Source organism: Adiantum capillus-veneris, chromosome 14, assembly GCF_014529385.1.
Source record: "Adiantum capillus-veneris isolate H3 chromosome 14, ASM1452938v2, whole genome shotgun sequence".
Lineage (NCBI taxonomy): Eukaryota > Viridiplantae > Streptophyta > Polypodiopsida > Polypodiales > Pteridaceae > Adiantum > Adiantum capillus-veneris.
In genome coordinates this window covers 66,051,184-66,075,652 of record NC_140944.1, presented here as the reverse complement: position 1 = coordinate 66,075,652, position 24,469 = coordinate 66,051,184, and the positions used below count along the sequence as shown (strand labels likewise).

General features: G+C 44.8%; 1 protein-coding gene and 1 pseudogene across 7 annotated transcripts in view; both read left to right on the top strand.

Moving 5' to 3' along the window:
* Nucleotides 1–1,594: 1,594 nt before the first annotated feature.
* LOC147442532 (uncharacterized) lies at nt 1,595–3,312 on the top strand (annotated as a pseudogene).
* A 1,130-nt stretch (nt 3,313–4,442) lies between these two features.
* The window catches only part of EDA14 (embryo sac development arrest 14), a 71,062-nt gene continuing 51,035 nt past the window's right edge, over nt 4,443–24,469 (top strand). Inside the window, exons 1-4 of one of the 7 annotated variants that reach the window (XM_086528684.1) lie at nt 4,443–4,561; nt 8,388–8,496; nt 8,916–8,972; nt 9,055–9,145. In XM_086528684.1, coding sequence (XP_086384810.1) covers nt 8,917–8,972; nt 9,055–9,145 — 147 coding nt within the window. In that variant the 5' untranslated portion in view covers nt 4,443–4,561; nt 8,388–8,496; nt 8,916. Of the gene's footprint in view, nt 4,568–5,321; nt 5,435–5,477; nt 6,430–6,882; nt 8,280–8,387; nt 8,497–8,915; nt 8,973–9,054; nt 9,146–24,469 lie in introns of those variants that run through there. The other 6 variants (XM_086528686.1, XM_086528685.1, XM_086528687.1 and 3 more) reach the window with 6 other exon arrangements.

The following is a 24,469-nucleotide window of genomic DNA, read 5'->3' as shown; positions in this document are numbered from 1 at the left end:
GATGAAAGATTTGGGGCTGTTGCATCATCACTTGGGTATATAGTTTAAGCAGTGTGATGGTGGTATTGCCTTGTGTCAGAAAAGTTACATAGAGACATTGCTATGTAAGTTTGGACTTGAGGATTGCAAACCTATTGCCACTCCCATGGAAACAGGTTTGAAGTTGAGTCTACATGATGCTGGCGATCCTGCTGATGTCACTCTTTATCAAACTGCTGTTGGCTGCCTCATTTATGTATGCAACACGAGGCCGGATATTCAGTTTGCAGTCTCACAGGTCAGCAGATTTATGCATAGCCCAAGGTCTAAGCATTGGCAGGTTGTCAAGAGGATTGTCCGCTACCTTAGTGGCACTTTACATCTTGGCTTGTTTTCTCCCAAGGGAGGATCATTGCCGTCAGACTTACATGCTTTTTCGGACTCAGATTGGGCTAGTTGTTTTGACACGCGAGTGTCCACAAGTGGTTTTTGTTTCATGCTTGGCAGTTCATGTATATCATGGTTGAGCAAGAAGCAACCTACTGTGGCCACTTCCAGTTGTGTGGCTGAGTACAGGGCAGTCTTCACAGCTACGGTTGAGTGTGTATGGCTCAGACGCCTTATGGCTGATTTGGGTGTTGGACAGGACACTGCCAACACTATCTACACTGACAATCAGAGCTCATTGGCAGTTGTGAGGAACCCAGTTTTTCATGCTAGCACAAAGCACATTGAGGTGCATTACCATTATGTCAGGGAGAGGCTCTCAGTAGGAGAGATCAGCTTGGTTTATGTGTCAACACAGGACAACCTTGTAGATCTTTTCACAAAGGCATTGTCTCGTGAGAAGCTTGAAGATTTCCGCAAAGCTTTGGGCTTACTCCCCTTTGTGGACTGATCATGTCCTCAGGGCATGGCACTTCCCTTTACTCATGTGCCAGCTCTCGTTCACCGCATCACTCCAGAGGGGATTTGTTGCCATATACATGTGGTAGTGATGTGTGTGAACACACTAGGACCGCCGGGGCATTTTTTCCCTCTTCAGGAGGTTTTTTCCCCCGTGCATTGTATATACGCCCATCACTCTAGGGCTATCTATCTTTCCATTGCACACTAAGTAACACACTCTCTATTGTGTGCCTTGAGCTTCCTCCATCTTCTCCAAGCTGTGTGTGTTTTTGTGCAACCCTAATTCCAACGAGAGAGAGAGAGAGAGAGAGAGAGAGAGAGAGAGAGAGAGAGAGAGAGAGAGAGAGAGAGAGAGAGAGAAATTGCCAATGAAAGCACACATTTGCAACCGAAAAAAATATATTTATTTCCTGCCATTTGGCATGGTTGTTGTGTGCCACTAGTAGGGCATGGCCTCGTCACTCGCTTTTCTTAAATGCTTAATACCTATTGGCTCTCCTACTTTCACCTACTACACTCCTTCTCATGGCACCTGGGTTTATTCATCCTATTTGGGAATAAACCAAAAACAATTAAAGCATTGGTGAAAGTGGCATTACACGACCAAGCTCCCACAGGCACGGGAGCAGGATAGCAAAGTCTGAGGTAGAAAAGAGATGGACATTGGTGTCGGCTTAGAGTAGGAAGAAGCACGAGTTGCCCTGATTATTTCGAACAAAAGCGAAAGAGAGATGCCAAGGAAATGCACAAGCAATCTATTTTTGCGTTAAAGGCACTGGGTATCAAAGGAAAGATGTTTGCAAAGAAATGGTATGCTGAAAAGGTCTTGATGAAGAAAACTCTTGCTATGCGAAGTGAGAAGACCAACATAAGAAAGACCGATGATAATGTATAGGAGCAGGTAGTGCCCTTTCGCTTGCATCCTTGGCTTCCTCTACCTGGACCTCCCCTTCCACACCCCCCTTAGCTTAGCCTAACACAACCTTCTACCTCTTGCATCCTACAAATTGGAGCCTTCTCTTGCATCTTGCATGCTTGTAAAGGCCTTTATGGTGCTCTCTGACATGTTATTGGTAGAGCAATTGACATGTTATCAAGGCCCCTACACATCAGATTATGGAATGGCTATGCTCAGGCAAGCATATAACCCACCATTGAGTGCGTAAAGCTTACAAGCAGTGGTACCATGCTATTGCTCAAGGCATACACTCCTGGGTCTACATTCTCCACCGACCTGAACGAAGACCAAGCAAAGCAAGATCATCACCACTCCACCACTCGATGACGAGAATTCCTTCCTTTTCAATGAATGACGAGAATCCCTTCCTTTTCAAGGAATGTATTACATCTCCTCACCCTGTCTACATGGGACAATCTTTGGGGCTGTTTGCGATGAAGAGAGAGAGAGAGAGAGAGAGAGAGAGAGAGAGAGAGAGAGAGAGAGAGAGAGAGAGAGAGAGAGAGAGAGAGAGAGACGGGTACACCTCACATGCATGCATGAAAAGTGCATTCCCATTGTCCACAACATCAAAATCTTAGATATAGGAAATTTTTGCTAGATTCTCCTCCGATCTTTTTTTTAACAGTCACGTAGATCCCCCCAAACCTTTTTGGTCTCTCTCTCTCTCTCTCTCCCCCCCCCCCCCCCCCCCCCCCCTTAAGTAGCTCTCTCAGGCGTAGACTATCCCCTGCTACATGCAACCTCCTACCTGGAGAAACGAGTCTACATGCAGCTCTACATAGGTGGTGATGACATGCCTACTAGCTGGAAAGGGTCGATTGTAGCACTTGCGTGCAAATCTCCCTTTGTGCACATGCCGCACGTCGCAACTTGAAAAATCTCGTAGGCCGAGTGCACTAAACAAAGCAAGGCTCTCATGTGTTGCACATGAAGCACTTTAATATGGCAACTGCGCATGTGCTATTATTTTGTTTCCCTTGCTTATCCCTACTCGTAGAATATTTCTTCCATTCCCAAATTTTTCTAATAAAAATCAACTAGTACCCCTACTAAAGAAAAAGTTTAAACAACACAATTAAGCAAAAAAAAGAAAGGAGAAAGTTGGTAAATCGGAAGTTCCACTACCAAATTAGGTACGCCCCATGGTGGAAGAGGAGATGTTCCATGTGATACGCTCTAGCTGCCAGACGAAGCAATGGAAGCATATGCTTATAAAGGCTACGTATGTGGCTCCAGGCTTCACAAGAAAACCACCTAAGTATGAACGTTTTCGTAGGGTGTCACGATTTTCGTTCACTAAAGCACATGTCACTCATCCGAAGCTCAAGTGCACGTTCAACTTAGAGATAATAAGAGTGAAGAAGAATCCAAATGGTCCCATGTACACATCTCTGGGTGTTATTATGAAGGGAACTGTAATAGAGGTGAATGTTAGTGAGTGTGGGCAGTGTAAGAAAGTTTGATGTTTCAATGTGGTAAGGTGAGAAGTACAAATGTTGCTAGCATAGGTCCTTGGCGAAAGGATGCCACAAGACTACCTGTATATCAAGGGCAAGTTGCTTAAAGTAGCAGACGAGGCTAGTCAACTTAGGTCCTTGGCGAAAGGATGCCACGGGACTACCAACATATCAAGGGCAAGTTGCTTAAAGTAGTAGACGAGGCTAGTCAGCTTTAGGCACTTGACCTATTTTGATGTATATTGGTTTTTAATTTTTTTTCTTGGAAACTAATTTGTTGAGAGTATGTGTGTGTGAGAGAGAGAGAGAGAGAGAGAGAGAGAGAGAGAGAGCTCAAATTGGGAAAAGCATGCTTAAACATTGCTTAGAAGGGACTTCCACATTGGGGAGTAATTCATCACGTGACAATTTTACCCCTTCAACTTCACATTCACACATTGTCACGTAGTTACTCAAGGTGGGATGTAATGTCCCCTTTGAGGTCCGATTACCTCACAAGTATTTGTTTTTCCTGCATTGAGAACCTCAACGATGAGACATCTTCTCTAGATCAAAGGGCTTAAATAATTTTAATTTTAGTCTCCAGCAGTTTACTCCCCTCTCTCAAAGTCGCTTCATTGCTTCTCTCTCTACCCTGCCAAAAGGGCATACTATTAAAAAACTAGTGCTTTGCAATTGTGCCTTCTGCGTGTGGCCATGATTGTATGTCATCGTGAGCGGGTAACTGGAATACACACAATTTTTTCAGGGGTAGGCTTCCCCTTATCACTATATCACACGGGCATGGTCAAATGAGATCAATGGTGGAGGAGAAAAAAGCGATACATGTTAATTATAGACCATCAGATCTGAGGTTGCTTCGAATTTACCAAATCGTCCGAATTTACTAATCGACCCACATTTACAATATGACATACTCGAATCGCCTATATTTCAACGTACGCATGAGGATGTAGTGGTTAGTGCACATGATTCGTGGTGGGGAGGTCGGGGGTTCCATGGGGTGTGGATCGACCGAATTTACAAGCCTGCCCAAATGTACTTTTCTTTCCGAATTTACCAAACACGCATCCGACGGCCAAGATCACCTCAACCATCGATCCCATTTGAGCATGCCCGTGCTAGATAGTGTGGAGGGTGGGCCTCCGTTTGCAAGTTGATTCCCTCTTGAAAAACAAGTCTTGAGTTCAACTCTCCTCGTCGGCAGATAGGTCTCTCTCTCTCTGTGCGCAAAGAGGACGACGACGAGACTCAAGTAAGGGTCTCTCTCTCCCTCTCTCTTTCTCTCTCTGCGCACTGTGCCCGTTTGCTCATGCCTGTGCTATGCGCTGCCCCTGCTTGATGGTCGGACCAAATGCATTCCTCATTAATTTAGTCAAATAAAGAGGCCTAGCAGACAATGAAAGCGATTCTGATTTTTCATAGGATGTGTGCACAGAAACCTAGCTCTTTTGGAAAAAGAGCATTGCCTTTCAGCCCTAGAAAATGGAACAAGGCCTCTTCAACACTCAAGCCATGAAATATTGCTTTATCCTTTGCGTACAATCTCAGTGAAGCCCTGAAAAGACGATCATTCACCAATTCACCAAATGCAGAACACTTCTCTGGTTTATACTTCACTTTGACCACCAACTCAGACCCAAAATCAAGCTCCCCAAGAGACCCAAGCTTCTCCTTCATAACACTATCAAGAATTGTCCTTATTTTGGCTGATCTGATATGCTCAGGAAGATTACTCACATAGAGTGGTCTCAAAGCTCCTTCCAGCACCATTGTTGAATCCTTCTTTGGCATTCAAGAAGGAAACTGCAACTGACAGTTTGAAACTACCTGTGTTATTAAAGGTGATCAATGCATCATCTACTTATGAGGAAGGTCTCGAAGGACTCTTCAACAAATGGCTGTCAACCTTAACAGTTGAACTTAGAAGAATTTCTTTCGTTTATAATGCAAGGCTTAAGGAAGGGTCTTGGTTTGGAAGACCTTTGCCAAAATGACCGATGATTTTGCAAATCTGCAAGATGGGTTGCAATGTGAGCGGCTAGCTCTTTGGAAAAGTGTTTTGCAACACATTCAAGCAAATCCTTTGCCTCCTTTGAGGCCTCCAGCTTCTTCTAATACATTTCAGGTGCGACATATAAGACTCTGCCTCATTTAGTGTTGGGACACCGCAGAAAACATCGATCATTACCTTGGTTTCATCCTGCATTCTCTCCAAATTTTTACCATCTTCCCCCTTACATAAACTCCCTGCAAGGCAACAAACTTCACATATAATGCTGGTAGCCTGGTCCACAAACCACCTAGCTTTCGTAGCATCGCAAGCCTCCGAAGTTGCCATAGCAATCCTCATAGGTTGCGGAGAATCTCTCTCTCTCTCTCTCTCTCTCTCATAACAAGTCTTGAGTTCAACTCTCCTTGTCGGCTAGATCTTTAAGGTCTCTTGGAATAGTTTCGTACGACGTTAAAACTCTCTTCTTCTTCTTCTTCTTCTTCTTATTCTCTCTCTCCACTTTGATGGGTTTTTAGGCAACTTCCACACTAGCAAACTGAGGGTAGGATAATGTAGCAGATGAGTTTGTACCACACTTATTAAGTGGGCGGCCGGTCACTTAATGAAATATGTGACCCTGATAAAAATTCGTTTGATCATCCAACTTCCTTGGATGAGGTTTAGAGGTGGAGCATGTGGTGCCAGACCCGTAGCCACAATGGCAACAATTCGAGGAGGTTTTGATAGAGTTTGGACCTCTCCTTTCTCCATGTTCTCTCCTTCCTCGGTATTAGTGTGGCCTTATAGATTTGGTCACTTCTTTGCCCTCCTGCGAGCTTGTCAGTATCAGTTGTGGGACAATTTATGATCCTTGTGAGCTAGTCTACACAAGTTTTGGGATAGGTTTGCAACCTTCTATGGAAAGTTTTCTTGATGATCGACAAAAGATTTGTTGAGATCCTTTGGATGACAGGTTTGCATGAAGTATCGACAATTGGTGGGGACATCTAGTGCCTACTCTCGCAGTCAACAACATTTTGATGCTTCTTCCATACATCCCTTTGGAGCGCTCCAACCTTGGGGCAACCCTTTTTGGGTGAAGATTTGGCCACGATTGGCTAGTATAGCAGGTGCTTCCCTTGCAGTCTTTTGCCCAGTTTTTTGGCATGTTACAAATCAGCCTTATTGTTCTCACGAGCTTGTTCTTCGAGTTGGCTCCTTTACTCTCCTTGAGTATTGGAGTCATGTTGTGTATTGAATATTGATTGCACACTGCACAATTGAGTTGTGGGTATGTTCTCTTGAGCACAAGTACAAAGAAAGTTTTTGGTGAAGATTTTAAGGAAGCAAGTTATAACAGTGGGAGCACATAGTCCGAGTCTGTATGCAGTTTGGCAAATTGTATTGGATTGTACCTACAAGGTTGATCTTGGCAGATGCAGAGAAGTGGCGGACATTTGGCTCGATCTCAGGGAGTTTGCTTAAGTAGCTATGTCTTTGGACTCCAACAGCTTCTTTGGCAAACATGATCCTCAAGTGACGACTTCTCAGGTTTTCCTATTCTTAGCATTCCGAGTTTACCAATGGTGTGATTCTCTTTGGGTCCCAGTTCCTTGAGATTCAGGTTTAGCTATTCAGTTACAGAGGAAGCAGTTTTACTCCAGGTTGTCTCAGATTTCGTACTGGTGGTACTCATTCTCTTTTCCCAAGATTGAGCGGGACGGGGATTTCCTATGTAGGGGGGAGTTTTCAGCTTCAGCTCTGGAGTTTTCAGTGACAATGGGATCTAGCCTGGCACTTTGTGAGCCTCTAGCTGGCGTGCATGTTCAGGCAGGTCATAGTTGCAAACCCTCTCTTGCACAATACAGCTAGTTCAACATGTAGGCATACAAACAGTCCCTTAAGTGGATAATATTAATAGGTGACATTTTAAAGCCTTAATTTGTCATGGACGTGGGGCTCAATTTGTGACTGCTCAACCCAACATGATAGAGGTATATAGGTGACGAAGGCAAGAAGCAGAAGAAGCATAAGTTTGCAGTACCGCAGCACCTCAGTTCAGCCCAGTAACCTCATCACCAGCCTTGCCATCATCAGCACCTCAGCGTTTGTAGCCTCTTCAACTAGCGTTTTTTAGCATGAAACATTAGCATCACCCAACGTTTTCTAGCATGAAGCATCAACACAATCCAGCCAGCAAATCAGCTTTTTCAGCATGACGATCCCTGCCCTGTATCGCTACTAAGTTGGAGAAGTCAGCCTTGGAATCATTAGCGTTTTCAACATTCAGCCTTAGCCTCGCAGTACCCAACATCTCTACCAAGTACCCATCAGCACTTCAGCACCTCAGCGTCTAGGATCATTGTAACAGCATTGTGCAAGTAAATAAAGCAAGTACTTACTCTGGAAAGGTGGACAAGGTTGGGGAAGAAATGCTCCCAGCCAGAAGAAGAGTGAATGGCCATGGATAGAGCCTAAACTCAAGGCTACACATGGCTAGAAATATCCCGACATGAGAAAACTACCTCACTCTTCCCGGGCACAGCCACAAAACACGCTCACTCCCTAACACCTGTCCTTGGGAGATACCGGGACTGACTGGACAAACCTAGAGAGATGCCAAACTCTAACAAGGTCGTGGGTTTGTGACCCGGGTATGAGGGGCCTGGTCAACATTGTTGACCTTTTTCTTGAGCGTCTGTTCACCTCGAGATTCCTGCCCACCGTCGATCCTACCTCTTGGAGTTCATTAAAGACTGCATGGTATTAAGTGTCCTGCCACGCACACACATGGTGCTTCTATAGGGGGAATGCAGGGTAGGGATGCAAGGCAAACAAGGTCGCTGGAGGTGAGGACTGCAAGGATGAAAAGATTTAGACTGATGAGTATTGGATGGGGCAAGTGGAGTAGCTGCCAAGATTAAGGTTGTGCTAAATGTAGTAGTTAGTACAGGCAGCAGGAGAAGGTGAAACAGAAGGGGTATGCCTTCACACCCACGGCCATTTATGTGAAGATCTAGTGTTAATACAAGTCATCACTACAAGTAAGGACACCTGACTATGTACACTCCTGCATTTCCTCTTGCAGAAAAGGCAATGGCACTATCAGCTACACGATACTTGCAGTGATTTGCGGCAGGTCTCTGAATCGATCTAGTTTTTCCAATTTTCTACACAAGCACTCACGTCCAGCAAAAGTAGGTTTGGTCGCTCTTCTCTTATACTTGCTCTGAATTTTTCTGTGTATGTTTCTTTCAAGCTTGCTTATGAAAGTGTGCACTTACCTGCATTTTGTGTGGACATACCAAATATTCTCCATGTGTTTTAGGCAGTGACAGTAGTCACATTTCATATGGGCATATCTCCTCTCTGGAAATTATATCTCTCATGCATTCGAGTTTTGGAACCCTCCTTTTTAATTGGCATCTACTGCGTTTTGATTGTGCAGCATACATATGCATTAGACATGTATATACGTGGTTCTTGAACCTTTTTAGGATAAATTTACCATCTCTTGCACTTGGAGTATGCAGAACATGTGCTAAGTTGAGCAATAGAGGGCTTTTGTTTGGAAGCATTGTTCTTGCTTACCCTTTGTTTTGTTTTGTGCATGAAGGATGTCTTCTTTGCGAAATGCAGTTAGGCGGCGCGAACATAAAGAGCGCTCTCAGCCGTAAGTCAGTTCTTCTTGGCAAGCTTTTACTTTTTCTTGTTGCAAATTCTGATGTCTTTTTATCTACTTGCAATCGCTGCAGGAGTGATAGGCAAAAGTATGGATTGCTTGAGAAACACAAAGACTATGTCCTTCGTGCGCAGGACTTTCACCGTAAAGAGGATGCAATTAAGGTAGGCTGCTATTTTAAGTCTTTTACATGATGGTCAAATAATTAAAGCACATAATTTAGACTGCTACCACTAATCATTAGTCACATCCATTATCATTACTAGGATTTACGTAGCACATATCATCACCTTGATTTTTTTAGCATTAAATTGCACATTAGAAACTTCATCTTGGGTGGCCTACATTTTAAGTTAGATTTCACAAGTACACATCTACAGACAATTGAGCATTCGTATCATTTGCAACCCTCTCCAGCTTGGTTCTCATTGTCATTGCATTGCTTGTGTGACATGTCTGGAGTCACCAAATGATTTTTACTATGAAGATGAATTTCCCAACAGGAAGATCCTGTTGATCAATTCTTAAAACAATAATAATTGTCACATTTTCTTGAGATGAAATTTATTATTTGTGTATTGTTCAACACTCCAATCATTATACTAAGAAAAAAATCATGATGTTGTTGGACAACTCTTTGCCAATTTGATTTACCGCAGGTAGGGTGCAATGTTTGGTGTTAAAGCTTTTTCTTGTGATTTAAGCACTCGTACTAGCATTTACTGTTCTTTAGCTACTAGACCTTTAAAGCGTAGGGAATGAGGTAGCAGAATTCCAAGTATACGTGTAATTTGAGAAAATTTTCTCAACAATAGTACATGGAAGTCGATTAACATTTTTGGAGTTGTTACTTTTTAGAAAAATCAAAGGAATGTGTAGGGCTGCTTATGCATTTTTCCCAAATGAGTCTTTTGCAGATTTTTAATTCATTATAACCTTCTATTTAACTTTTTCTTTTTCACAATACGGTTAATAACATTCATCTGCACAACTTCTTTTTTATAAAGGGAAAGTGATTTTGTCCAACTCTTTTCACTTTTTCTTTTCTATAATTGTTTGAAGTGTGAAGAATATGTTTAGTCCCTTTATCAACAAGTTTTAATACTCATAGAGCGTAATTTCCAGATGGAAACACTTGTACAGTCCTTGTAATGTGCGCCACTAGTTGGTTGGTGAAGCTACCGTGCATGATGTCCTGGCAGAGTTGCATAGCTTGGGGCCTAACAAGGTCTTGGGCAAATATATGAAGCCTTGTCTTGGAGTCATAAGTCTCTTTACCTTCCTACCATCCCCATCTGCACATATCTTTCATGTCTATGCTGATTCCCGTCAGCTTTATGTTTTCTTGGAGGTCTTGAGGGATTTCGCCCTTGGTTGTATCTTCTAATGTTGCTTTCACCTGTATACGTCACAAATGGAAGCAAAGCTGAATATTAGTCCTCAAGGAATATAGAATGAATTTTTAGAATCCAATCTTTTAAAGTGGTATGCGACAGAAGGTCTCTTCGATCAAGAGCTATTGTTTTGCCAAGCAAACCACAGAATGAAGTCGCTAGGCAACTTCATTCTGTGGTTTGCTTCTCAAGACCGAGTGTAGGTGGCATCGCGAGATGAAAAAAAAAAAGAAGTGGAAGGTCGTTGGAACGAGCAAGAGAGAGAGGTCGTTAACACAAGCAACGGCAGGAGTTGCTAAGGGAGACGCATCGGCAAACTTCGAGCAAGCATCTCTCTCTCTCTCTCTCTCTCTCTCTCTCACACACGCACACACACACAATAAGATTTATAAATTTTCTCATGTAGGAAAACGGAGTCTTTTTCAGTGTTTTCATACAATGCATAACATCATGAGCTTATGATCGAGAGGCACTGCATACCTAGCTAGGTATGATTGGGGGTAGGAGACCCACCTCCCCTACCCCCAATTGTACCTAGCTAGGTATGTTGTGCCTTCCTCACAGAAACTCATGATGTTGAGGTAAGTCACAATGTGGGAATTATTGTGAGAATTTGTCCAAAACTTCTTGTGTCTCTACTCGGCACCCGACAACAAACGACACAAGATTTTCCTTGCATATAAATATTTAATCTTATGTTATGTAAGGGCTTTGTCTTGCGAGAAGAGTTCGACGGGCAGTATAGAGCAAGGAATAGCTCATGTACAAAGAGCATTAAGGGATAGTTCGTGTACGAGGACAAGTAAGAGCGATTTGCGGGCATAAGGCAGTAGAGAAGTGAATACTTGGCGAGCCTAAGGAGATTTTTCCAAACGAGGCCAGGGGGTTAAGCCACTTGGCTCAATCCCCATCCTCCATGATGAATTCAATCCAACGGTTTTGCGTTCTGGCTTGTCTAGCCTCCCCTCGTTCCTCTTTCCACTCATTGAGAGCGGATTGCGGCAAGCCAATCGACGTGAGGTGGGAAAAAGAAACCTTGGTGAGTGCAAGGCCGCCAAGGGGTGCACCCATAGGAAGGAGTTGAGCTTGGGTAAGAGAAAAGGCCTTCTTAAACGTAGATTGCATTTAATAGAGATTAGGTAGAGAGAGGGTAAATAGGGACCCAAGTATCTCAAAGTACCCAAGTACCCCAACGAACCCAAGAACCCAAGTACCCCAAGTACCTAAGTACTCAGTGCATGGTCATCTCCAGAAGCGGAGTGGATACTTTGTTTGAAGGTGATGAGAGTGGAATTGGAGAAGAAGTCTCTACACCGGGAGGACGGTTTCCAGATCCTCCCACATCCCCATCTACGCCACGGATTGCACCAAATTTTGTGGAGACTTTGATGAAGTCCATGATGGAGATGATGCTACAACAAGAGGCTCAATGGGCCGCCGCGGAAAGGGAACGTGAAGAACGGAGAGCAATTATGGAGCTCAAGCGTGAGCAAGCACGCGAAGCTCAACGCATAGCGGCTGAAGAAAAGAGGGCAGCTATGGAGCTAGAGCGTGAGCAAGCACGTGAAGCTCAATGCATAGGGGAGGAAGAAAAGAGGACAGCTATGGAGCAAGCACGCGAAGCTCAACGCATAGCGACTGAAGAAAAGAGAGTCCAACGCATGCAAGAGCTGGTCCTATAAGTGCTATCGAAGAGCGAGCCACTCAAGCCACTCAACGACACCGACGAGTCATCACGTAGCCTAGGTAGAGACGACGACTCCAACAACCTAGTCATTGAGAAGTTGACGTTGAGTAAGTATGATGGTAAGATGGATGCTTTTGTGATTCATTCTTGGTTGCATCGATTTAATGCTTACTTTACGACTAACAAGAAAACCTGTAACAAGAAAGTTTTGATTGCTACCGTGTATCTAGCGGGTGATGCCATTAATCGGTACCAAGCCTGGCAAGAGGCACAGTTGGCTGAGCAGCTTGATTGTGATCTATTGTCTTTCACTTGGGTTGATGTACAGATGCGAGCAATGTCGCCATAGGAGCTGTGCTTCAGCAGCATGGCCGTCCAGTTGCATTTCTCAGTAGAAAGTTAAACAGTGCAGGAAAGAATTACTTTGTGATAAGGAACTTCTCTCTGTCATTCATTCTCTAAAGCATTGGAAGCATTTTTTATATGGTAGAGAGTTTACTGTTCGTATGATCATCAAGCCCTCGAGTGGCTCCAGTCTATGCCTAGTGCACATTGGAGTGACCGCCAGGCACGATGGTCTTAGTTTTTGGAGCAATTTGGTGGTTTGATTGAATATGTTCCTGGTAAAAGCTAGCCTTGTTGCAGATGCATTAAGTCGCAAAGAACAAATCTTTGGCTCTTGAGTCGAGTTTTGCAGTCTCCATTCAAGTAGTATCTTTTGACAGCATGAAGAATCGGTATGCAGAGCAATGTTGCAAGCTCTTGCGTCCAAGGGTCCAACAACTATCTCATTTGTGAGGGTCTTTTGTATTTTTGTCACCGTCTTTGTGTGTTACCTTCTCTTGGGCAAGCCATATTGCACGATGCATGATGCACTTACGGGTGGGCACAAAGGCATGAGTACCACTTCAGAAAAAATAGAAAGATTCTTTTATTGGCCTAAAATGCGAAAAGATGTGTAAGTATGTCACACTGTTCCATTTGTCAAAAAGTAAAAGCCCCTAGGGGTAAGCAACATGGTCTTTTGATGGCACTATCTATTTTCGAAGGCCCATTTCAGGATATTACCATGGATTTTGGGACTAATCTTCCACCTAGCTTGCATTCAAGGAATACTAAGCATTTGACAATCATTGATAGTTTCAGCAAGTTCTTCATGTTAATTCCTTGTAAGGCCACAGTCACAACACAAGATGTAGCACGTTTGTTCATTAAGCACTGGTATCCCTTTTGTGGTTTGCCAAAGTCAATTGTGTCAGATAGGGACGTCAAGTTTACATCACATTTTTGGCAAGCACTCTTTGAAAATTTTGGCACTATGTTGAATTTTTCATCTGCATTTAACCCACAGTCCGATGGTCAAATTGAGATCTACAATCAGTTAGCCTTAAAGTCATATGTGCATGATCAACAATCTCTTGGGAGCAATATCTCCCGCTATTTTAAGCAATTTTGAATGACTCCTATTTGAGTGCCATTGGTAGAACTCCGTATGAGACAGCATTTGGCCATCTGTTCTAGTCTTTGTTGACTAGATCAATCAGTCAGTTGCCCGATGCCAATGCTGAAAGCCAGTCCTTGGATGAGATTATTGGGAGAGTGAAATTTCGGCTAAGCAAGGCTCGTGAATCTTATTCAGGACAGGCTAATAAGCATCGTCAGGATGTTACTATCAAGGAAGGGGATTGGGTCTATCTTAGAACCATGAAGCAACGTCTTAAGCAAGTAGGAAAGAAATGTTCAAAGTTGTCTTTTCGGATGTATGGTCCATTTCCATTCATTAAAAAGATAAATGATGTGTCTATGAAATTGCGGTTACCTAACTCATAGTCAATGCACAACGTTTTCCATGTTTCTTGGTTGAAGTTGTTTCAAGGAGATCCCCCAAAGGATATTTCTGAAGAGGACGAACCCGAGATCATAGACGAAGCTGAAGTCATGGAGAGCCGGAATAGATTTTGCTGCATCGTTTTTGCCATGGCTCAAAGAAACAAGCACGAGATTACTTTTTGAAGTTCAAGGATCGAGGAACCCACGAGGCAGTGTGGGTCGCCGAAGATTTCTTCACAGATTACCTTGAGTTGTTGGCAAACTACAAGGAAGCCATGCAGCTCGGTACCAGTACCTCACCTTGAAAAGGGGGAGATGTGAGGTGCACAACCCTATGTGCATGTGGATACGCTATAACTCCTACTTCTAAGGTTTAGGTCAGCCTAGGAAGTGTTCTGGCATCCTTGTGAGGCTGCATGTAGGACGTGCATGTCCATGCACTTTAGAGTAGTTGCATACCCTCTGATTGCACAATCCATTAGTACCAAGCATAAGCATTTTACCGCATGTGAACCACCTCTTATTAGTGAGTTGTCAAACTTTTTTATAAGTGACTTTTGAAGCCTTATTTCTTAAGATCGTGGAGGTAAAAGGATGCTGCTTGACTCAATCTCTTGAGGCTATATAGGCAGCTATAGGGGGCACTTGGAAGTTGGAAGACAAGAAGCAGAAGAATAACAAGAAGCAGAAGAATAAGTACCGGCAGTACCGCAGCACAAGGACCCAGAAGCTCTAGCACTTCCACTCTCAGCCTCGGCCAACGTTTTTCAGCCATTAACCTCAGCATTTTCAGCCCATCAAATGAGCCTTTTCAGCCCCTCCGATCAGCGTTTCCAGCACCTCAGATCAGCGTTTCAGCATCGCAAACATCAGCGTTTTCAGTCCGCAAGCATCGACGTTTTCAGCACCTCAGGTTTCAGCCTGTCGTTGCCAGCAAGTAGCAGATTCACGGCAAGTTCCCTAGCGTTTTCAGCATTCAGTCCTTAGCCTCACAACACCAAGCATCTACCGCGAGTACCATCAACATTTCAGCATTTAGAGTCCATTGTACCAGCATTTGTGCAATCTAAAGCAAATACCTCTCTAGCAATAGAGAGGGGAGCCCTTGGAGGGGGGTTTGGGACCCCATCTGGTGTCGGTCTTCTCTCTCTCTCTCTCTCTCTCTTTCTCTATCACTCACAACACTTTCACTCACAGTTTTCATTCTCTCTCTTGCTCTAGTCTATTGCACAATTTCCATGAAGTAAAAGTGGGGCTTTCTCTTTCCTTCAGTAAAAGGAACCTTGAGTACGCATTGAGCACTCATTCTGAGCATTCACGATCAATCACTTCCGGTGCATATAACTCCTTTGACTGGTCAGTGGTGCCACACCATCGTCAAAAGATTTGATAGGTCCACTAGGCTTTGTGACAGAAGTAGGAGCAACCTCCTGAGTCTAGTGCTGAGAAAGAAGTCTGACAAGAGTGCTATTCATTCTCAAGTTTTTGTGAATGCTTGGTGAAGATGAAGGTAGGTGCACCAAGTGTGTAAAAGTTGGAACAGGTGCAATAGTAGCTGCATCACTTGACTCCATATTTGAATAAGACTTCTTTGGGCAATTCCGCTGAATATGCCCTTTTTTCCCACACTTATTACATGTCACCTCCTTCTTGGGTCTCTCACCAATTCCAGAAGTATCATCCTTTTGTGTCTTTTGTTGCAACTTCGGTCTTTTGGATGATTGTCTAATCAGGGCCTTAGAGCCCCCTCTAAATCTGGATTTCTGTAATTGGTCCTCCTTATTCAACACCATGGGAACAAGCTCATCCCAAGTAAAATCGCTGGTCTTCATGATGCTCAGAAGTAATAAAGGCCGAATACAAAGCACTATACTCGGGAGTCAAATGCATCTGGAAGATTATAGTCATATCCTCCAAGAGATCAGCTTCCCTACCTGAAGAATTACATGTTGCATGTCCTACATCTGCTGAATGTGATCCTTCAATGACTTAAACCACCGAAAGTCCAAATTCCAAAATTGTACTCTCTCTGTCACAAACAGGAGTGCACACGAATAGTCAGTATACTCACTGCCGAGATTCTTTCCCTTTCTCCTGCGATGCTATGAGGGAAGCGAGAAATATCTCTTTTGTTGCTCGAGGATCTGATAGAGAAAATAGGGAGAGGATTGTGTAAGAAGATCAACACAATATAGGGGACCAGAAGATGGGCTGGTCCCTCCCCTTACAAAGTACCTTTATTAATGGGGAGCATCTTTTACAAGCACAAGAACCGGAGAAACTCTCTGTTCTATAGCTTAGACTAGGTGTAACTATCCTTCCCTTGTAGGATCTCAAGAGACAGAGCTCTCTACAAAAAAGCTCCAAACTCCTCGGCAAGGGCTGGTATATTGGCTTAAATCAGTCCAAAATCAGCCTTTTCTGCCTTATACTCTCCAACCGGCTGGTTGAAAATTTGCAAAGATACCGGCCCCCGGGCACAAACCGTCGCACTTAGGTCCCTCTGATGCTCAATTGCAGCCCAAATCTTGTTCAACTCCTCGCTGAAAGTCAGCAGCATCCTCTATCGTCCACCACCTGAAAAATGGAGGTGCACAAGGGTTCTTCGCGACAAAAACACAGCAGAGCACAATCAGCCCCACCTTGATGCAAAAACACTAGATGTTTCTGCGACGAAATCTCAGCCACAAGCTGCCCTCCTGCTGCTTAAAAATGCAGCCACCGTGAGCCCGTCACGTGCTTTGGAGCCACTGGGCGTTGTCAAGCCTAGGCTCCAATACCATGCCAAAGTGCAGCGGAAGGTGTGGTGATAGGGGAGCAGGTTGGAGAGAAATGAAATGTTATATTAACGTCTTCAAAAGGCCAAAGTGACCTATGAGACCAGAAAGTTACAATGTGGTGGATCTGATACAAGGTCAGAGTAACAAAAATGACAAAATAAAATACTATGGAATCCTAAACTGCTAGGTGTGAGCTAAGCAGCTAGGTGGGATAGCTAAATCACAAAAGATCCAAACATCAATCGTTGGTGGATCTCATCAATCTCCTCCATGGTCAATAGCCTGACCGGGCGTCGTGCTTGTCGGGCCAAAGTGATTCGGATCCTCTGATGCAGCCTCCGTCGATGCTGTGTAGTCCTCCACAGTCGTGGGCGTCTGGATCTCCCTAGCCCAGTCGCTCGATCGATCAGTGTGCCTCTGGTGTGAGGCGACGAGCTCTCCTGTGGTAGTAGCTCCTCCGGGTGTCTAGTGTCTGCTCTAAAGAAGTCTGTGATCCGTCTCTGAGACTGGCTAGCCTCTCCCCTCATCAGGCTCTCTCTGTGTCTGCGCAGCTCGAGCAAAAACAGACCCAAGCATCTTTGATCCTCGTATCGCATGACTCTGGAGAGTGGTCCGGAGCCCTCTCTGAATAAGCAGTGGAAGCGGCCATGTATCACGTAGTAGACGGTGCAGTGGCAAGTGTAGTGCAACTTTGTCTCAGGCTCTATGTCACACAGGAGGCATGTCCTGGCCTCTGCTGGTACTCCACTGTATCTCCCAGTCTCGATCCGTAGCTGGTGTGAGGATGTGCGTATCTGGCCAATAGCACATTGTATCCCATGAGACAAGTGGGTGTCCATGTATCTGGGCCTCGTCACAAAACCGTCCTCCGTAAGCTGGAGAAGATGCTCTCTGTAGAAAGCCATCTTCGTGCCCAACTCTTGTGCTGGCTGTATCCATGTCCTCCTGGTGTCTAGCGAGTCAGGTCCTGGCGGATGAGCCTGGTCATCTCAGACTGTGTAAGAGTCAGAGAGGTGCATCCAGTGAGTAGTACTGGAAGGGGGGCAATCTGTCTATGCTGAACCCATGCGCCTGCACCATGATGTCATCTTCCCATACCAACATGTTGTATCTCCCTGCATGGCTAACTATCGAGAGGACTCAGGTGCAAGGCGGGCATATCTGTCTCTGGGAAGTTCCCACATGCGGTGTATGTCACAAAGTGATGACGTGGCTGCCAAAACCCCTAATCTGTTGAAACCCTAACCCTAAAATCAGAAACCCTAACCCTAACCCTAACTGCAATAACCCTGATTTTGCTGACGTGGCAGTTGACACGTGGCAGCTGTACGGATCTCCGTGATTTGCGGCGGGATTCACTGAAGCCACAGGCTGGGGCAGCAATGATTTTTGGGCAGCTTTTTGGTTTGCTTTTTTCCTATGCAATTGGGAGAGAGAGAGAGCCTCTTTACTTTAATTTACTGAGAGAGAGAGAGAGAGAGAGAGAGAGAGAGAGAGAGAGAGAGAGAGAGAGAGAGAGAGAGAGAGAGAGAGAGAGAGAGAGAGAAAAGCCTCTTTGCTTTATTTTAGCAAGAGAGAGAGAGAGAGAAAGAGAAACTGCTTTATTTTTGCAAAGCTTTTGAGCTTTTGATTTTTCAGCTTTTGGGGCTCTGCTTTTGGCATCCTTGTACCTTTAAATTTGTGAGTAGGCCTCTCACAACTCAGAGCATCTGGAAGCAGAGTCAGATTTGAGTGTGAGCGCCTGTCGGCACTCTTGTACTTTGAACTCAGATTAATACAAAAAGAAATACCGAAAGGGGCGCCAGTCTTTGGGGCCAATATCTCTAGGCACGGAACTCCGCCGGGCCAGTGTTGAATCTATTGTGAACTGTGAACTGTTTTGAAGTGGTTATTTGGTGCTGTCGCAGTAGATTCTTGACTTGGAGTGTCCAAGTTTGCTACAGTGGTATGAGAGCACGGCTGTTTTCTCTTCTACGAGAAATCTGATCCAATTTTTTTTTTTCCCGCGGCACCTATGGCTTCATGCAAGGATCTTTCGACTCCCTCTGCATCCGGAGATGCGGGAAGGGATCACAACGAAGATTCCGGCAAGGAGTATGGCCCGCCTCGGCCTACTCAGGCGGAGCGTCGAGAGATGGAGCGTCGTCAATTGATCGGCGATGCAACAAAGATGATGCTCAATTTTGCGAAGGACCCAAAATTTGCAAAATATATGAGCGAGACTTCTTTTCAGGAAGTGCATGCGCAGTGGCAGAAAACCACATCACCCCCAAAACCCACTCTCAAGAAACCTTCTGCTCAGAAGAAATATTCAGAGAAGGAATTAGAAGAGGTGGTTGATGCGCGGATTGCTCAGCTTTTTGACGCGCAAAACAAAGCTAAAAAGCACGGCAGAAAGCAGAAGAAAGGCAGTGACTTCCCGGGCTATTTGGGTCGTCAGTCGACATTTGAAAAGGCAAAGAAACAGAAGAAGCGTGTTCGATTTGAAGAAGTACCCAGTTCTTCTTCAAATTCTTCTTCTTCTGACAATTCTTCTAGTTGATCTGACTCGAGCGAAGAAGACCGAAAAGGCAAAAATCGAAGCAAGAAACAACGCTTCGGAAAGGGCAAGAAAAAGGCAAAGAAGTCTAAATCTCGCTCAGTGAGTGACAGTTCTACAGAGGACTCGTCTACAGACAGTTCAGACTCTGATGAGAGCAATTTTTATGCAAAGAAGAAGAATTATTACAAAGCCAACCAATATGACTTTCTCGAAGACAAAAGCAAGAAAGTCCAAGAGTTTAAGGAAGGTGGACAATCAATTAAATTTGACACATTTTCAGGATTTAGAGATGCTTCGAAGGCTCTGTCTTTTGTATAGCAGTTTGACATCGCTTTCGCGGGAGGACGTTACTCGGAGCACTCTAAGATTCGGAGAGCTGTCTCTTACTTTAAGGGGAATGCTCGAACTTGGTGGTCCACGCTTTTATTAAACAATATTGCGCCAGTTAAATGGCTGAAATTCAAGAGGCTTTTATTTCTTCTTGGTTGGCTGGAGAGTATGAACCTGCTATACGAACTGCTTGGAACCATCTTCGGATGACCAAGAAAGATACAGTGGACGCTTATTGCGAGAGATTTTGGAGCTCTTTTCTACCCGCCTCTTCATTGAAGAGGATCTCGTTCAAGGAACAGATTGAGCGGTTTACCTTGGGTCTACGTACAGAGATCCGAGATCACTGCTTGGAACAAAGGTCAACTTCTATTCAGGAGTTGATGAGTCATGCGAAAGGGGGTTTGTCTGACTTACCCCACTGATGAGATCATGACACAAAGAGCTGAACAGACTTCGACAAATGAAAGTAGAAAGAGAAAGAGCAACTCAGAAAAGAAAGATGCATGACCCAAGCTTACTCCTTGGGAGAGAGCTCGCTTCATCAGGGAGGGGAAGTGCTTTGGATGCAGGGAACCTGGACATATCTCCGCGAAGTGCCCTAAAAAGGCACAAAAAGAACAAAATGACAAGGACGACGAAAGGCCTGAGAGTTCGAGAGTAGCTGAGGAACGTGGAAGAAAAGGCAAGATGAAAACAGAACTGGTTTCAAATTGTGTGGGTATCGATCTCAACACGATGGACGAGAGTACAGAACTTTGCCGAGCTTGGGGCAAAGTGAAAGACCAAGAGGCCCTGATCTTCTTTGATGGAGGAGCCAAGGCCAACTTCATTTCACCGGAATTGGCGGCCCGGCTTGAGATCACTCCTGATTGGATGGGACCACTTGCGAAGGCAGTTCTAGCGGCACCCGGCAGGGAAGTAGCCATTACACCTGTCGTTGGCAAACTTCGGTTGCATTGTCAGGTGTATTTGGGGCATGAGGACTTTTACATAATGCCTGTGGAAGGTGTGATGTTCTCTTGGGAATTCCCTGGTACCACAAGAACAACGCCGTGGTCGATTATCGGACAAGGTAAGCGACATTGACTACAGAGAAGAGTAGAACCATTGTACTCGATATAAAACTGAAGGGCGAGTCTGTCCCTATTGTATCGGCTTCGACCATTTCTAAATTAATGAAATCCAGTCTGTTTGTTTACTCGATCTTTATGAAAGAGTTGAGTGATAAGGATAGGACAAATATGTCTAATCTTGATAAAGAACGCCAAGATTTTTTCCACTCTCATGCCCATTGCTTCTCAGAGGGCCTGCCAGGCGAGTTACCACTTGCTCGTTCTGAAGATCATACCATTGATCCGATACCTGGAAGCACACCACCGAACCGGCCACCTTACTGTGTGAGCCGAGCACAGAACGAAGAGATTATGAACCAAGTGAAAGACCTCTTGGAAAAGGGTCTTGTCCAGCCTAGTACTTCATCGTATTGCTTGTGTTGTTGGTTTTAAAGAAAGACGGATCTTGGAGAATGTGTATCGATTATAGAGCTCTCAACAAAATCACCATGAAGAACAGATTTCCGATTCCTAGGATCGATGATATACTCGACAGATTACAGGGATCCTCGTGTTTTAGCAGGATTGATATGAAGAGTGGATATCATCAGATCAGAATCGTGCCAGGAGATGTCTACAAGCCAGCCTTTTCGGACGACTTTTGGGTTATTTGAGTTTTTGGTGATGCCCTTTGGCCTAACCAATGCTCCTGCGACATTTAACCAGATGATGGACAGGATTTTTCGAGAGTACAGGCTATTTGTTGGCACTTTCTTTGACGATATCATTGTTTTCTTCAAGAATGAGGGAGAACATAGAGATCATCTGCTTCAGGTCTTTCACGCATTACGAGATCACAAGTTAGTGATTAATGCGAAGAAAAGTGAATTTTTCCTTCCTGAGATACACTTTTTGTGTCAGCAGCAGGAGTGCAGATGGATCCGGCCAAGATAGAGACTATCCGTGATTGGCCTGATTTGAAGAATGTCCATGAAGTTAGAAGCTTCTTGGGATTGTGTTTGTACTATAGGCGGTTCATTCGAACGTTTGCAGAGGTTGCTTCCCCTTTGCATATCTTGACACAGAAAGGAGTCCCTTTCTCGTGGGGACCCACAGAGGTGACTGCCTTTCAGACATTGAAAGAGAAATTGACTACGGGACTAGTTTTGACTTTGTCGGACTTGCATAAGTCATTTGAAGTATATTGTGATGCTTGTGGTCGTAGTCTGGGTGCGGTCTTAATGCAAGAAGGCCATGTCATTGCTTACGAGAGCCGATTGTTCTCAAGGCCGGAAATGACAGCACAGATGTATGAGAAAGAGCTTTTGGCGGTTATCCATGCTCTTACTTAGTGGCGGCATTACCTACTCGGAGCGGATTTTACTGTCTTTACAGACCATCAGAGTTTGTGCTACTTCTTGTCCCTCTGTGCTCTGATCGTGTCTCCTGTCCATAGGCGGTCTCCCATCTGTATCCTTTAATGTAAGGCATAGACTGCCCAGGGGCCTGATGCGTCTCAGAGTAGAAGATAATGTCTCTCCCACTAAAACTTTCCTCAAAGGCACCCACATCAAGACGCATAGATCCGTTACAATTCCAGGTAGCAACTTTGAGTGTGGTCCCATAGGTCTCTCACCGTCAGTGGAGCATGGCTCCAAAATCACCACTCTTCCATTCGGTAAAAAGCAATCTTACCTTTTTCCCCTGCCGCTCTAATCTTTGGCATTACCTCCTGCATATGAGCGATCCGTGAGAGGGTAAGATCGTCCCCGAGAAAGATGCCCGTTTTCTTAAGAGTTGGCCTCTTCTTCAAAAAGTCCTTCGCTTCCATGGAGGAAAAACGAAGGATGAGTGCCCTTTCTTTCGAGGTTTCCCCCTTGCTCCCATTTTTCTTGTTGCCCACTCTCCAAGCTCTTGAGTGCATTGGCTCATGAACCCCCATCAAAGCCATGAGTTATTTTACCTCTTCGTCCACATTATCTTTGTCCTTAAGGCCGCAAATTTTCACATGTAGAGAGCGCACATGCCTTCTTTGTTCCTCTTCTAGTGTCAGGTTAATTATGGTGGGTGTGGACATTGTTGTTTCCTTGCTTTTCCCTTTCTTTGCAACCTCAATCCATTTCTTGGCCTCATCTGCCTTCTGTTGAGTCTTTGTAATAACGTCCACCCAAGAGGTCGTCATTTCTTTGTGCTGCTCTTCCCCTTCTTTGATGGCTCACACTTGTTCTTTGATCGTGTTGAGCTCTTCTATTACTGAAGGTTGCAATTCTCCTTCTTCAAGTGTGTTTCGTGATCGTGCCTCAGTTAGCTCCCTCTTGAGTGACGCAATCTCTTCGTCTTGGGCCGTCACACGATCTCCTAGTGTAGTTATCTTGCTTTCTTGGGCCAACACGTAGTCATCGAGCATTTTTATTGTACCCAATAAGTTGCGGTTGATTTTGTTGATGGTTTCGGTCATTTCTTCTTTGCACTTTTGAACTGCATCCTCTAAGGGGTCGGGCTTATCATTCTATTTCCTCATACTTGGTCCGCCGCCAGAAAATGAGAGAAAATTTGCGACTGTAGTAGGAGAGAGGAGAGACCAACCTACCCGCACCACATTATGCATACAAGTTCTCCCACATTAAGCCTACATGGCATACATTTGCTTTTTGCATCTCCCAATTTTGCAATTTCTGTGAATTCTTCAGCTTTCGAATTCCCTGCGGGGGGGGGGGGTGTGGGTGCTGCGCGCTGTGGGTTGCGCACGAAACTGCCTGCGATGGGGCAGGGGCGGCGTGAGCAGGGATAGCGTGGCAGTGCAGCTCGCGCAGGCAGGGCTCGCCGCTCAGGTGAGGCAGCGCGCGCAGGTGACTCAGGTGAGACAGCGCAGGCAGTGCACACGCAGTGCAGACAGTGTGACATAAAAACACGTTTCATGCAGATGAAACCCCAAAACCCCGAAACCTATGAAACGTTTTGCCGAAACGCATGAAACGGACATGCATTTTTTTTGAAACGTTCAAAATTGGGGCCTTTTTTCTAGAAACTTTGTTCAATAGAAGTACTTTGCTAAATGAATCAATGATGCATCACTTATGATTCATGAAACTAGTGGCTGTGTTTTAACTTTCATCAATATTGAACATCTCTTTGATCGTGCTCGCTTGAAGTCGCTTCTAAGGAGTGAGTACGTCTCTCTCTCTCTCTCTCTCTCTCTGTGGGCATTAAAGTCTAGAGTCACTTGTGCTACATTGTATATATATTTATCATATTTTATTAATATATAATTTAATGTCGTTTATGAAACCTGTTTCATGTTTTTGACGCTATGAAACGAAACGTTTCAAAACCTCGAAACCCCAAAACGACCGAAACCACGAAACGTTTCATGTCACACTGAGTGCAGAGCGCGAGCGAGAGAGTGAAGCTTTCTGTACACCCAGGGACGTCCTCGTGCTGATTACCCAACATGCTTCCGGGAGATCCAGCTGACAAATCTCTGAGCCGCAAAGCGTGCAGACCTTGACTAAGAGAATTTGCACGCGAGAGAGAGAGAGAGAGAGAGAGAGAGAGAGAGAGAGAGAGAGAGAGAGAGAGAGAGAGAGAGAGAGAGAGAGAGAGAAATGAAATGAAATGTTATATTAATGTTATATTCAGACCTTGACTAAGAGAATCTGCACGAGAGAGAGAGAGAGAGAGAGAGAGAGAGAGAGAGAGAGAGAGAGAGACTGTGCACAATGCCAAACCCCCCCCCCCCCCCCCCCCCCCCCCCCCCCCCCCCCCCCCCCTCCAACACACACCCACACCCACACCCACACCCACAAGACCCCCCCCACACCCACCCACCCACCCACCCACCCACAAGATAGGCTTATGCACTGGCTGCCT